At 38.3% G+C, this 15794-nt stretch overlaps 1 protein-coding gene across 3 annotated transcripts; it reads left to right on the plus strand.

The window, feature by feature from the left end:
- Positions 1-84: 84 nt before the first annotated feature.
- Positions 85-14889, plus strand: LOC136826980 (cysteine sulfinic acid decarboxylase-like). Of its 3 annotated transcripts, none has more exons than XM_067084600.1 (11): positions 85-249; positions 3382-3552; positions 3961-4145; positions 6429-6535; positions 7394-7509; positions 8031-8282; positions 8879-8943; positions 9412-9490; positions 9941-10140; positions 11016-11160; positions 14004-14889. In XM_067084600.1, the coding sequence occupies exons 2-11, from the start codon at positions 3406-3408 to the stop codon at positions 14184-14186; spliced, it is 1479 nt and encodes a 492-aa protein (XP_066940701.1). In that variant the 5' UTR covers positions 85-249; positions 3382-3405; the 3' UTR covers positions 14187-14889. The 3 variants fall into 3 exon arrangements, with proteins under 3 accessions (XP_066940701.1, XP_066940700.1, XP_066940702.1); XM_067084599.1 differs by lacking the exon at positions 85-249 and adding an exon at positions 2295-2512; XM_067084601.1 differs by lacking the exon at positions 85-249 and adding an exon at positions 3119-3178.
- The last annotated feature ends 905 nt before the right edge of the window (positions 14890-15794 follow it).

The raw sequence follows: 15794 nt of genomic DNA on the forward strand, positions 1-15794 counted from the left end.
AGCATCCTAATCCCGCAACCGAAGTTTGAAAAGGACTGACCCTGGGAGCAGGAGGTCAGAGAGAGACATAGCAGTGATATACCTAGACGCAGTCGAGCCGCAACACCTCTCCCTTGCTTTCCCACCTCCCTCAGAGTGCCGTGCATCTCCACAAGGTACACCTTGCCAGGCCTCAGTCTTATTACCAGTGAGCCCCCCTTAAGTCCTCCTCCAACGCCATTTCCAGGCCAAAGCCACCTCTCCTACAAGGTAAAGTGCTCTGTTACAAAGGCCCTTTCATTCAGTCACAAAGTTTGAATTCTCTCACTGAACTTTCTACTTCATTTTCAAGTGCCAATGTTTTAACTCAGCCTCGCCCTAGCCAGTGCAGTGTTAAGCAAATTCCAGTGTGTGAATAACTATGTAGAACTGTGTGTTCAAGGTAATTTTGGCGCCCTCCGTGCACCGCCTTGTCCTATGCTTATTTCGCTGTGTCCCTACTGGCCTCTAATTTGCAAATCTCTCCATTACATAGAGAATGTTAGCAGTGGAATCCTTCCTTGATTGTGCCTTGCATGTCATGAACCCCACGATGCCCTTATCAGCATCGTCATAGAGAACATACCTTCGAAGTGGTCATTTGTACATAGCCTTGTATTTTGCTTAATTCACAGGCCTTACATGCCTGCCTCAGTTCATTTCATCTTCTGATTGTTTGCTAATGTAAATATACGTAATGTTCAAACTTACTCAAATTTGTTTGCTTACAAAATTGCCTTGTGAGTAGATCCCTCAGCTCAGTAATACCCCCGTTTCTTTGTATATTACGATTACCTGAATCAGCTGAAGTCAAAACTAAGGAATTTTATGTAGTAAGTCAAGTAAATACTCATCCCGAGTCTAGAACTGGCTCATGGTAAGCATTCCCAGGTTAAAATCGTATATATATATATATATATATATATATATATATATATATATATATATATATATATATATATATATAAACAGGTCATATAGCTGTAGGCTTCATAGTAGCTATCAAAGGGGCATCCAGGAAAATGCAGCACGTATTATAAAACAACAGTTTATTTTGCCGACGACGTTTCACAATATCTCATTACATCTTCAAGGCTGCAATTTACAAAAAAAAAAAAAAATTAATCTTCTAAAAAAAAACGCAAAATCACTATAAAGACGAGCATAACCTACTCAAGCTGAGTTAAAAAAAAAAAAAAACTAAAGCATCTAAAAAAGAAGGAATGTAAGTGAAAGTTGAAGTACAAGCCAAAATATAAACCAGCAACTATTATAGTTATGCTATGCAGAGCTGTGTAGTGACTGTCTGGACGTTTAACGAGGGGATGGTAGTTATAATTATGATGGCCTCTAAAGAAGTTAATGAAGTTAAGTATATCTTAGTTTAACCAGACCACTGAGCTGATTAACAGCTCTCCTAGGGCTGGCCCGAAGGATTAGATTTATTTTTACGTGGCTAAGAACCAGTTGGTTACCTAGCAACGGGACCTACAGCTTGTTGTGGAATCCGAACCACATTATTGCGAGAAATGAATTTCTATCACCAGAAACAAATTCCTCTAGTTCTTCACTGGCCGGTCGGAGATTCGAACTCGCGACCAACAGAGTGGTAGCTGAGAACGGAACCCGCTCATCCAGCGAGGAACTTAAAGAAGTTAATAACCCCTCTTCTTGCGTCAAAGATATGATATTAAAATCTCCATAACTGATGTTGGTTTTCCAGTGCAACACTTGATTACGAGCGTTGGAGGTTTTTGGATACGGACAGTCGGCAGCCAGTTCTGAAACTGACACCTTAGCGACAGAGGATCCGGGCCTGTATAAAAGTTAAGTTTAGCAACCGCTTTGTGCATCCAACGTACTTTCCCCGTTCACACTTGGGACGTGTATTTATATACGAGGTTGGATGACATCGTATATATATACGTATATAAATATACATATCTTCTTTTTTAACGTGCTTTTACTGTATATATATACTGTATATATATTTCTAGCGCAGTCTTTTGTTCATTTTCTTTCATGAGCCAATGCGCACGTGTCTTCCACAATGAACAGAGAAATGCTGTTTCAGCCTTTTTAAGGACTAAGCAAAACCGCTATTAATACTAATAAATATATATATATATATATATATATATATATATATATATATATATATATATATATATATATATATATATATATTTACTCATTAAAAACTAAGCAAACACTTTCGTTCCTCATTTGTAAAACCATGGCCATAAAATCGTCCTAGCACCCACGGTCTTATATTTAGAACAATATCTGTAATTCTCACCGAATCGTATTTTATCACGAGTGGTTCTGCTACTGCGTTATGTAAGCATGTAAGCCGGTCATGTAAGCCTCCACGTTGACATGGGGCGACTCTATACGTAAGCTGCAGCAGCGCACGGAGAAGTCAATACTGCAAGTCTCCGTATTAGACTCGGCAGTTCAACTCTGCAACAAGCGTAGCTCAAACAGCAAAGAGGTGATTGACTTTTTACTCTTTTCTTGTGAATCAGGGTGCATTAGATTGTTCCCCAGTGTTGTATTTTGTGAGGTATTGTACGTATGTGAGGTTGGGAATATTGTTCTACGCTTGAAACAGAACTGATATTTCCCGGAAGCTAGATTCGTGCAACTACGCTCATGCGAAACAGTCTCTGTTGTCCCCGAAGTACATTGGGATAATGATTATCCATTTTCATTTAAACTAAAGTATTGTATTGTAATGTTAGTTCATCCGCATAAGTAATCATAATGAAAGTTACCGCATGAAATCTATTATGGAGTTTCAAAAATCAGTGTCGAATTATCCCCAGACAAATAGTGTACAATACCATTTGTTTGTTTTAGTATATACACTGACAGATTTAAGAAATGAATAGTGCCCTCCTTGTATGAAATGGATTTTCGAAACATATTACTTGAGTTCTCAAAACCGGGGTATCGTGAGTTTGCTGCCTGATTACGTTTCTAAAAGTGGGCATTTCCCATTTTACGCCGCAGCCAAGATAGTAACAGAAAAAAAGTAACCGTAACTAGCCTAAGTCAGTCAAGACTATCCGTCAGCAGGCCATCCATACGTCAGCCTAACAGCGAAATTCTCCCGGTTTGGCAGGGCGCTGCGTTGGTTAGGTTAGGTTAAGTGAGGGTTAGTAATTTTTATCGCAGATGTTGAATTGTGCTCCGAACTCATACATAGATGTAAGTAATAGAAATATCAACACCATAATAGCTGCCCAGTCAAACTCATGTTTTGTTTTTTCCAGTCATACTGGGAAACTTAAACTACACAAGATACCGTGCTTTAGATGAGATCTTGATATAAATTATTAAATATTTTCATTCTTGTAGGTTCAGGCCTAGACAACACTGAACATGGATGGAAAAAAACGAAAAAATGATAATTGGGAAGACGGAAGCCTTCTGAAGAAGGTTTTTGGCATGGTCTTCGATGAAAAACTTGTGTTCGGCGTCGATTCTTCAAAGAAGATCTTGGACTTCAAGCATCCCAAGGAAATGGAGGTAGGGTACTCGAGGTGATGTTATTAATATAGGGAATTATTGTGCATGTTTATAAGGAGACAAAAAATTGGTTTAGTATAAAAACAGCAATATTAGCGCATTTTTTTCAGATTCCCCCCCTTCATTATTTTTAGGCGGTAGGCCTAGTGCTTTTGACAACTCAGATTTAGTATTTACAGTGTCAGTACATTTCTCACCACACACTTTGCTAACTTTCTTCCAGTTTAATTGTTACTGTAAAAATACTTGAAAACCATGTAAATGATAATAAGGCATCCCGCTTTCAAAACAAATGAACAATTATGCTTGCAAAACTGGTCATGGGATACTTACCTATTCTAATCCTACATGTACTTTGTGTGAAGATAAGGTTTCTTATCAAAACTGAGGAGTAATTGCTTCGAGCAGGAACTACTTCAGCTGAGCATTAGTGACGAAGGACTGACGGCATCAGAAGCAGAGGCAATGATAGACAAAATTGTAAAGTACAGCCTTAAGACACAGCATCCTTACTTCCTAAACCATCAGTTCCACGGCATCGATGAAGTAGGTCTAGTGTCAGCGTGGCTCACCGAAGCTTTAAATTCAAACCAGTAAGTTCTTCTACTGATCAGTAACTCTTCTTGAGAGGTGGAGCATCCTTGATAGAAAACAGACTGTATTACCGTAGTTTATAGAAAATTAGGTTCCTATAATATCTTGGCAAACTATATTTTAACATGCTCTGACAAGAATTATCACTTGAAGCATACACAAGGGTAATGGTAGTAATGGATTCACATATTTTCGGATTACATTATTAAGGAGTATAACATCTGGCGAAATATTCGGTTGCATGGAATGTTCAGTTTATGGTTTAACGAATGATGTCAATGATAAAGAACATGTAAATATCAGATTCGTTTGTGTCAGTAAAGGAAGGAAGATGAAAAGTGGGCCGACACAAGAATATTGTCATCTCCAGCATTGGACTAGGCGGGGTTGCAGATATTTTTCTAAACTGTACAATGGAATTCAAAGATTTATTAGCTTAAGAGGGTAAAAGTGGATGAATAGATCCTAATTATATTTAAAGATAATGGAATGCATATGATAAAAAAAAAACAAACCTCTACCACAAATAAGAGTTCAAGTAATATGCAGATTTCGTTACATCCTCCTTGGCTGATTTTGCCAAAGGATACCTTTCTCTCTCGACTGCATAATATTGCAGACACACTTTCTTTATAAAAAAAAAGGGGGGGGGAGGGAATGCCAGATCGTAAATTACTCCTTTAAATATGATAATCAGCCCATCTTTTTTTTTTTCTTGCTTTTGCGTCATGCTTCTTTGTTATAATTTTTCTGATCTGTTTAGATCTTAACCGCATTTATTTATGTATTTATTTGTTTAATATTTTTATTAATTTTTCTTCTTACCTGAGTCTCGCCAGACTCCTCTTTGCTCCTTTTACAGGTATTTAATTTCGTGGTAGTTTGCTAAAAAATGGATTTTTGGCCCAGCTCCCTTTGATTGACGCTATATGATGATAATAAGTTTATTACTATTTTTTTAATGGATTAAGGATGATATGACGATTTCTTAATGGCACAGGGAACTGGATAGAGGAATATAGATAAAAAAGAATGGTCACTGAAATTGAACTCCAAGCTTGGCATCTTTTTTCCCCTCACGTAACAATGCTAGGCGAAACGAACTGGACAGTTGGTGCGTCAAGTTGATTTGGGAACCATGACTAAGCATGGGCTCCCCTACCCAGAATTCTTTACGTAACAGCGTGTTATATTCTGGGACGTATGGGCTGACGGGTGGTACAGCGTTGAACGGCATAAGAGGGTTGGTGTTGACCTCTTACGTGGCAGGAGAAAAGTCCTGTTGCCGTCTTCATCAAATTTGCATTTTTATCTGCATTGGTCGTATCTAGTTTGAGTTATTGTACTTGTTCATTTTAAAACCTTTTTGTGTCTGTAAAGCTTCTGGTAATCCTGAGTCACCTACTGGATTAATTTTTTGCACAGGCATATACATATTTATACATATATATAAAATACACACACACACACACACACACACACATATATATATATATATATATATATATATATATATATATATATATATATTCCTTATATAAAAAATCCTTTGTCTTTACTAATTATTCGACGTTTTCATAAAAACTTTCGGATAAACAAAACAGCGCTTGCCCTTAGGTCTAAAGTTTATATTTCATTCATTCAGTAATAAATTTAACACTAGCATATGAGAGTGAGCGAAAAAAAAAAAAGGCGTTTTGATATTGCAGTGATCGAACATTTTAAAATTGTTCAGACGATTTTCAACCCAATATTTATGCCGCCATGTCTAATCTTTACCTCGACGAGGTAATGTTTCTCTCCCCCCCTCTCTCTCTCTCTGTCGAAATCGTTTCATGGACAAAGTTTGTATTGATTAACTCCATCTTTAGTGATGATAAGAGAGAGAGAGAGAGGTGTTTTTTGTCGGAGTACTGACCGTTGCGTGTTATTTCTCTCTCTCTCTCCCCCACCCCAACCAAATCCTTTTGCGACCCAACCGGTGAACTAGCAGCAAAGGATTTAATATATCACTTCATAGATCGACACTGCTGCTACTACTACCACTACTACTACCACCACCACCACCGGGATCCACTGAACCAGGGTATCGGCCCTGCACATAACTACCACTACCGCTACTAAGCTACAATCGAATGCTGACCCACAATGCCATTGTCATGTCAGAGCCACATTAATGCTATTTGACTGCGTCTCTCTCTCTTGCATAACACGAAGACTGTCATACCAAGGAAAGGAAAATAACTTTATTTATTTATCTATTCATTCTCCCCTTTTTGCAGACATACTTACGAGATATCCCCAGTTTTCGTCCTGATTGAGAAGTTTGTCATCTCTAAAATGAACGCTCTCATCGGATGGCCGGAGGGAGATGGCATTTTCTCAGCTGGTAAGGCTCTCTCTCTCTCTTAGTTACCAGGACGTTCATTGCTTTTAGATGTTCTTTATTATTACACAGATCCATGAAAATACGCCGTCAAGCATGTAGATCAAATTAAACAAGAAAGCTGCTGTACAAGCGCGCGAACATTTTTAGTGAATGTTATTCGCAACATATTGTTGGAATCAATAGACTGAAAGAGTGTCTGCCGTGAACATAGGCCATGAACCAACAAACTTCAAAGCAAAAGAAGGAATTGAAACTTGACCCGAATCGCATACCAGGGAAGGTTGATAGAACTTGTATTCCTAAGCTCTCACTCCACAAACACAGTAGCGGGCGCACTATACACTATTCGCGTGAGGTGCAGAGCTTTTTTTTTTTTTTTAACTTGTTACAGTTTTACTTTTACCCTTTCGCTTTCACACTTGTTTATTACATTATTTTAGCTGAACTCCCCCTTTTTTTACAATTTTAAACTTCTTTAGCTTTACTTTATTTAATAGTACATCAAACTGTTTATTTTAATCGTTGGCCATTATCCTTTTCTACAACAAACGTCTTCTTTAAAATGAGACGACGTATGCACTTAGCAGAGAGGCTACCAAACAAAATGGTCTAATCACAAACATGCCAATAATGTCTCTTTCGTGTATTTGAAAGCTGTATATTTACGTCATTAAATAAATCAGAAAGTAAAAAAAATCATATTACGAAATCATATTATGTCGAGTAATTATAACTTTTAATCTCCTGTCACAAAAAAAAAAATACTACGTACGCTAAATTGTATTTTGTTTATGAGAAGATTAAGCTGTACATTTAGGGGGAATTTCAAGTAAATTATTTTTATTACTACCATTCCAGGTGGGTCTCTCAGCAATACTTACGCAATGACTTTAGCCAGGTACCGGCATTGCCCAGGTGTCAAGAGAACCGGAGTATTTGGCTTGAAAAAGCTGGTTGCTTTTGCTTCTGATCAGGTAAGGGAAACGACCGTTGGCTTTTCCCATTTTCTCTGGAAGTTTGAATTTCAAACCGGTGCCCCCCCTGTAGGCTTGTTCCATATGAATAGTTTATCTTCTGAATAATAATAGTAATAAAAATCACAACTACAACAACAGCAACAATAAAAATAAGAAGGATCTCGACATTCTTAGCTTTCCTTCGTTTTGACTGAAATGTAGAAACTGGCGTTAGAATATTCGTAGAGGTTTTTTATAGCATTTGGTTTTTGATGTTCACATACAGAGATAATGGGAAACATTTTTGAGCATACACATACTTTATGACGCAGTTAATAGTTTATTAAACACCGCTGGCTGTATTTTTAGGAAAATAATGATAAATAACTAAAATTTTTGGGATATCCCTAGTCATTGTCGACTAGACAACGTCACTAGACGTATGTGGGTTCGTGTAGCGTGCGTATTTACGTTTATTCATACAGCATATACAAATTTATGCCTATATGTGTAATTACTAATACTTTTCTTTTATTCAGTGCCATTACTGGATTCACAAATCCGCGGCTCTAATGGGCCTCGGTCTGGATAACTTGGTTCTCGTGCCAACGGACGCCAGGGGCAGGATGATCCCTGCGGCGCTGAAGGAGGCCATACAGAAGACCAGGGAAGAAGGTCGAGATCCTTTCTTCGTTGCAGCGAGCAGCGGCACCACGGTCCTGGGATCCTTCGATCCTCTCGACGAAATCGCCGACGTCTGCGAGGAAGAAGGGCTCTGGCTTCATACGGACGTAAGTGTAATAACTTTATTTCTTTAAAATCAGATGAAAATGAATGAAGTCATTGTTCTTCCAAGGTGAGTTTCAAACCCACGCAGGGTCGAAGACTAGGATCATAGACCTTTGACCATTACGCCACCAACAGGGTCAAGATTTCATATCAGTTCGTACGTCCATCTATCAGTCTAATTCAGAAACAGTTTTACAAGAGCCAAAGTAGACCTATTGTTGCCATGGTGATGTTCATGTTGCCACGCTGGAGTGAGAGAGATAATTGGGTGATTGATTAATTATTTGGCGGTACAATGTTATAGGTCAGATAATAAGATAAGGACTCGAATTGTTATAACGGTTTTAATAACTGCTAATTGTCCATGTAAGTTATTTTTACTATGTGTACATAGTAAATATGGAACATTATACCCTGCCCACTTAAATTTACATGCCCGTGCACTGACGTATAGGCACGCATTAAGCTGCAGGCATAATGTATATATGTATTTCCCGTCTAAATTCATCCCCAACTGAATTAGCAAACCTTGAAATGGAATAAACCCTGAAGAGTACAACTGTGCTTGACAGGGATAATTTATCCGAACTTATTTCAGGCATGCTGGGGAGGAATAGTGTTGTTGTCCAAGAAGCACAAACACAACATGAAAGGCATAGAAAGGTGAGTCGTCCAAACCTGTGGTACGTTAAAGCACATCTCTTTCCTTATCCATTTATTATTTTACTTCCTTCTTCGTTTCTGTATTCTTTGTTTTATTATCACACGAAATCTTGTTACGGCATTCACAGGCGTATGTTCCTGATAATGATATAGGCCTACTGCTTGTATATCACCGCTATGTTTTCCAGTGTTTATAATGACAATAAGGATGACAGCACAACATATATTAATACATTTTAGTTATGACTGCAGCATTTTAAATTAAGATGGTGACTGGTTTTGATGGTGCTCATGATATGATGTAGGCCTACAGGTTGTATATCATTGCAGTGCTTTCCAATGTTTATAATGACAATGAGACTGACAGCACAAGACATAATACATTTTAATTATGACTGCAATACTTTAATTATGATGGTGATTGGTTTGGATGGTGGCTATTGTGATAATGATATTGCTTCATCCCAGGTGCGACTCTCTTGCGTGGAACCCACACAAGATGCTTGGAGCTCCTTTGCAATGTTCACCGTTCTTCACGAAGCATAAGGTAAGCTGCATTGTTCCTGTCATGTCAGTGGTCCCTGTGGGCTCGTTTCATATGAATAGGTTCATCTTCTGAATGTAATAATAATAAAAATGATAAATAGTATATATTTCTATTTTATTGCACAGTGAGTGTTACTGAACAGTAGTAATAATCACTTATTTTATGCTATCTACCTTAACAATTCCAGTTATGTGTTTCCATAACGAATGTGTTGGTTTTATACTCTTCTTCTACCTGTTATAATTAAGCCATGAAGAGTTTGAACTATCGGATAATTACGTTAACCAAAAGAGCAATATTATTAATTATTACAGTAACAAAATTACTGTTACATCAAGAATGGTTGCTTTTTTCAATGCTTAGAGCCTTATAGCATCGACCGTGAGTCTCGTATTGCCAAGAGAGAAGGGGATTCTGACTGAACCCAAAACTTAAGTTTTGTCCCTGCAGGGCCTCCTTCGGGAATGCAACTCGGCGCAAGCGACGTATCTCTTCCAGCAAGACAAAGTCTACGACGTGAATTACGACATTGGTGACATGAGCTTCCAGTGCGGTCGTAAACCGGATGCCAACAAGCTCTACCTGATACTTAGTTTCCACGGATTGACGGAGATTGAGAGGAGGATAGACGCTGCGTTTGAGGCCTCAAGGTAAAGATTGACTGTCAACTCGCTCCTGGAATAATGTAAGCATTAGCTACTGATAACCTCTATGCAAATTTCTGAACTATGTCATCACTACTTGCAAGCAGCCTGTGGACCATCCATGATTATGAAGTCATTAGGTACAGACACTGAATTGATACATCTCCGAAGCATTAGTCACAGATCACTTATTAAATAGTCATAAAAACCAGTTTTGTAAGCACCTCTTGCAGCTTTTCAACGCTAGTTACATATTATATGTTAAGCCTTATCTATATTATATGTCTCGCCCTCCACATATATTTCTCTTTCTAATTCCCGGACGTTGTGGTACTAGGTCGGTACTGAACAGCTAAACATTGGTTTACCAACATGAAAGTTTTTTTCTAATTTACTTCGTAATGGAAAGATACCTTCCCTAGAATATGCTATTCCCGAATACCGAAGTTGACTTCGCTCTATACTTACTGTTTCCTTCTTAAAATCTTATTACTTTAAACTTCCAAAAGCACTTAATACTCTACCTTCGTTCTTGTGGAGCGAGTCTGTGACATCAAAGCACTGGCATTCATTAATGAAAGAGGATTGCGTGATATACGAATCGACTATTCATCATTAAACTCTCTCTCTCTCTCTCTCTCTCTCTCTCTCTCTCTCTCTCTCTCTCTCTCTCATCGTAGCTATCTGAAACTAACATATACCCAGTCCACAGTATATCATTATTATACCTGAATAATAAGTGCAGCATTAATGGTGAAATATATAATAATCTCACGGAACACACATCACTCCTTAATTGTTATTTCATATCCATTTATTTATTTATTTATGCTGCAATCCACGCGATGCTGTTGTCAGCACTGACTTCATATCCTCTCCAGCTATTTCAGCAAGAAGATCGCGAAGAGAGAGGGCTTCCGCCTAGTGGTGGCAGAGCCCCAGTGCACCAACGTCTGCTTCTGGTTCATTCCCAAGAGTCTACGAGGGCAGGCCGAGACACCAGAGTGGTGGCAAAAGCTATCTAAGGTTAGGAAATTGAGGATAAGCACGAGACCATATACTTTTGCCTAATTTAGGTAGCCAGCTTTCGTTCACAAGTCAGTCTTATGATGTTTTAACGGTCGGCCGTTCCTTGACTATAATGTTTACGCATTCCCGCACGCAACTGTCCACTCGCACACATTTATGCCTTCACATAAATGTGCACACACAACACACAGTCACCCACGTACAAGTGTGTATATATATATATATATACATATATATATATATATATATGTATGTACATACAGTACTGAAGAAAATTAGGAAAAGACATTTAAGAAACGCATACACACAGACTTATGTGATATATATATATACAGTATATTATATTATCATATTATATATATACATTTATTTATATATATATTATATATGTATATATATATATATATATACTAGCTGACCAATCCAGAGCTGCCTGGAAAACTCTGAATGACAAACAATAAACTCTCTCTCTCTCTCTCTCTCTCTCTCTCTCTCTCTCTCTCTCTCTCTCTCTCTCTCTCTCTCCCCAATTCCTGTCAGGGCTGAACTTGGACTTAAAGGGCATCAGGAGTGTTACTGTTCATCTCAGCTACTTCGAAAACTATGGATTAGACACTAATATCTGTCATTTTTTACATTTCATTTTTCACCCTTTCTCACCTCCCCACTCCTTCCCATCGAGGCTGAACTTGGACTTAAAGGGCATCGGGAGTGTCACCATTCATCTCAGCGACCTAGAAAACTGTGGATTAGACACTAATATCTGTCATTTTTTACATTTTATTTTTCACCCTATCTCATCCCCCCTTGCTATTGGGACTGAATTTGGACTTAAAGGGCATTGGGAGTGTTAGTATTCAACTCAACAACCTCAAAAACTATGGATTAGACACTAATATCTGTAATTTTTTACATTTTATTTTTCACCCTTTTTCACCCTGCCCCCCCTTCCTACTGGGGCTGACCTTGGACTTAAAGGGCATTGGGACTGTCACTATTCATCTCAGTGACGTGAAAACTGTGGATTAGACACTGCTATCTGTTATTTTTGACATTTTATTTTTCACCCCTTCTCACCCTGGCCCCCTTTCCTGTCAGGACTGAACTTGGACTTAACGGGCATTGGGAGTGTCACCATTCACCTCAGCAACCTCAAAAACAATGGATTAGACACTACCATATGTCATTTTTTGACATTTTATTTGTCACCCTTTCTCACTCCCGCCCATCCTGTTGGGGCTGAACTTGGACTTGTAGGGAATCAGGAATCCCACGATTCATCTCAGTGACCTTGAAAACTGCAGATTAGACACTAACATCTGTCATTTTTTACGTTCTATTTTTCACCCTTTCTCACCCACCCCCCTCTTCCTCTCAGGGCAGAACTTGGACTTAACAGGCCTTGGGAGTGTCACCATTCATCTCAGCAACCTCAAAAACAATGGATTAGACACTACCATATGTCATTTTTGACATTTTATTTTTCACCCTTTCTCACGCCCGCCCATCCTGCTGGGGCTGAACTTGGACTTGTAGGGCATCAGGAATCCCACGATTCATCTCAGTGACCTTGAAAACTGCAGATTAGACTAACATCTGTCATTTTTTATGTTCTATTTTTCACCCTTTCTCACCCCCTGCCCTTTCCTCTCAGGGCTGAACTTGGACTTAACAGGCATTGGGAGTGCCATCATTCACCTCAGCAACCTCGGAAACAATGGATTAGACACTACCATATGTCATTTTTGACATTTTATTTTTCACCCCTTCTCACCCCCCCACCTTCCTATTGGGGCTGAACTTGGACTTGAAGGGCATCAGGAATCCCACTATTCATCTCAGTGACCTTGAAAACTACAGATTAGACACTAACATCTGTAATTTTTTACGCTCTATTTTTCACCTTTTCTCCCCTCCCCCCCGCCCTTCCTCTCAGGGCTGAACTTGGGCTTAAAGGTCATTGGGAGTGTCACCATTCATCTCAGCGACCTCGAAAACTATGGCTTAGTAATTTTTGACAATTCATTTTTCACCCCTTCTCACTGGGCCCCCCCCCCCGCCTTCCTATTGGGGCTGAACTTGGACTTAAAGGGCATTGGGAGTGTCACCATTCATCTCAGCTACCTTGAAAACTGTGGATTAGACACTAATATCTGTAATTTTTGACATTTTATTTTTCACTGCTTCTCACCACCTTCCTATTGGGGCTGAACTTGGAATTAAAGGGCATCGGGAGTGTCACCATTCATCTTAGCAACCTAGAAAACTATGGATTAGACACTAATGTCTGTTGTTTTCAGTTATTTTTACATGTCAATCCCTTCCTACCCCCACCCCCTTTGGTGACAGTGATATCTAACCCCCACAGTATTCTTTTCCAGATAGTAAGTCATATGTATACTAAGTTTGATTGACATTGCTTAATGCATTTCAGAGTTATGCTGAACACACACACACAATTTTATATATATATATATATATATATATATATATATATATATATATATACATATATATATATATAGTGCTTAAAAAACAGGATGAAAAAATATGCCAGAAATGTATACCCACACACACACGCACATGTGCACACACACATATATATATGATATATATACACATATTTATATATGTATATATATGAAGATAAAAAGACATATATACTGTATATATATATATATATATATATATATATATATATATATATATATATATATATATATATATATAAAATATCCTTTAACTTCATCAAATGCCTGTGCGCATTAGGCATCTGTAAATGATTTGCAACAATTCCAATACCTCCAATATTTGCGCTAATTAACTTTGTCGATCCCCAGGTGTCACCAGAGATCAAAGCGCGCATGATGCGAGAAGGCACCCTGATGATAGGATACCAGCCTTTGAAAAGCAAGAACTTCGTGAATTTCTTCCGACTGACAAACCACTGCATCCCAGCTCCCACAATGGCCACTATGGATTACGTGATAAGCGAAATCGAGCGGCTGGGAGAGGACCTCTAGTTTCATGTCTAAGCAACAGGAACCTGATAATAAAAGATTCATAATAATGGACAAGAACCGCATACAACCCACGTGACTAGCTGACAGCCAGCGTGTTCCAGCCAACTTGAAAGTAGTCGCCTTCTTAACCACTAGGTCTAAACAAATTAGTAGATGTGAATATGGCGGGGAAACCTTAACAAAATTGAGAAGAGATCCAACGTAGAATTTAGCGCTAAAATAGGCTGCCTCCACTCCGAGTTCGTGGAGTAGGACTCGTAAGGTGTAATCAGGACCTGGGTGTAATGACCTCACGGTCTAGACCGTGAATTCCTCATCGATCCTTGCAAGTGGGAAGCAGAAGGGTGGGGGACGTGTTTGCGCTGGGGAAGCTGTACGCAAGAACCCCCAAGAAATATGTAAAATATAATCATCATGTTATCAGTAGTGCGTGTCGTACTGTGTAAATCATTAGTCATGTTCATGCCGATGGCAAAAGGCTATTAATTTCATATGGAAGACATGTATGTGTATATAGAAGAATAGTCAACTTACAGTAAAAACAAAATGTCAAGAATGACCAACAAATAATAAAATAAATAAATTGGAAATGAACCTGTATCATGTTTTTGTAATTAGGTCAACAGATGTTGCAACAATATGTCGATGAAAATTTAACTGTAGCCACTATCATTTTAATAAAAGATATATCTTCTTTTAAAAATGTTTCCATGCGATCATTGTTTATTTTCCTTTCTCGCGTTTAAATATCTGTCTGAATCGTGTTTTCATCAGGTCTAGATATATCTGTCTAACTTTTAATACCCAATTGCACCCCGAAGGAAGTTACTGCCGTCAGTGCACCTCACGTGGTGCACTGTAGGCATTACTTAAGGGTCTTTGTGGCGCCCATTCGGGCCCTAGCTGCAACTTCTTTCATTCTTTTCACTGTACCTCCGTTTATATTCTTCCAACTGACTTTCCACCCTCTCTAACAATTGTTTCATAGTGCAACTGCGAGGTTTTCCTCCTGTTACACCTTGCAGACCCTACTTTCAATTTCCCTTTCAGCGCTGAATGACCCCATAGGTCCCAGCGCATGGCCTTTGGCCTAAATTCTCTATTCTCAAATATGCAATTGCTAAACCAAACTATTGACTCATCATGACCCAATCATAAGCAAAAGGACACACAAGATTGACTAAAATAATGGTAATAAGCCTTTTTCGAAACTGATAAACTAGAAACAACTAAATAACAAGTTTTTTTTCTTTTATTATCAAATAAACTACAATATACTAAGATTTTATACATATTTATATTTAGTCAAATCATCAAACTTTCATCCTTAATAAACTGTACAAGACATAAACTTAAACCGTTCACAAATGAAGTATATATACCTTAACTGATACTCAAATCTGGTGTAAACCAAACAATCATAGATTGATACCTCATACAAAAAATGTACAAGAAACTTGAATTATTACTTTTGATAGTGAAAACATCCAGTAACTTACACTTAGACATTTTTCAGTCGCCACCTACCGTTTGTCCATTTACACTTTAAGGATTGAAACACCTCTGATTTAGGCGTATTCTTCATTTTTCTCACCCAGACTACATATA

This window comes from Macrobrachium rosenbergii, chromosome 41, assembly GCF_040412425.1.
Source record: "Macrobrachium rosenbergii isolate ZJJX-2024 chromosome 41, ASM4041242v1, whole genome shotgun sequence".
NCBI lineage: Eukaryota > Metazoa > Arthropoda > Malacostraca > Decapoda > Palaemonidae > Macrobrachium > Macrobrachium rosenbergii.

Excerpts from the sequence above, each read along its gene's own strand:
- LOC136826980 (XM_067084600.1), top strand. The coding sequence starts at position 3,406 with ATGGATGGAAAAAAACGAAAAAATGATAATTGGGAAGACGGAAGCCTT. Across the intron at positions 6,536-7,393 it reads AGATGGCATTTTCTCAGCTG|GTGGGTCTCTCAGCAATACT; the intron begins GTAAGGCTCTCT and ends CTACCATTCCAG. Across the intron at positions 8,283-8,878 it reads GGCTCTGGCTTCATACGGAC|GCATGCTGGGGAGGAATAGT; the intron begins GTAAGTGTAATA and ends AACTTATTTCAG.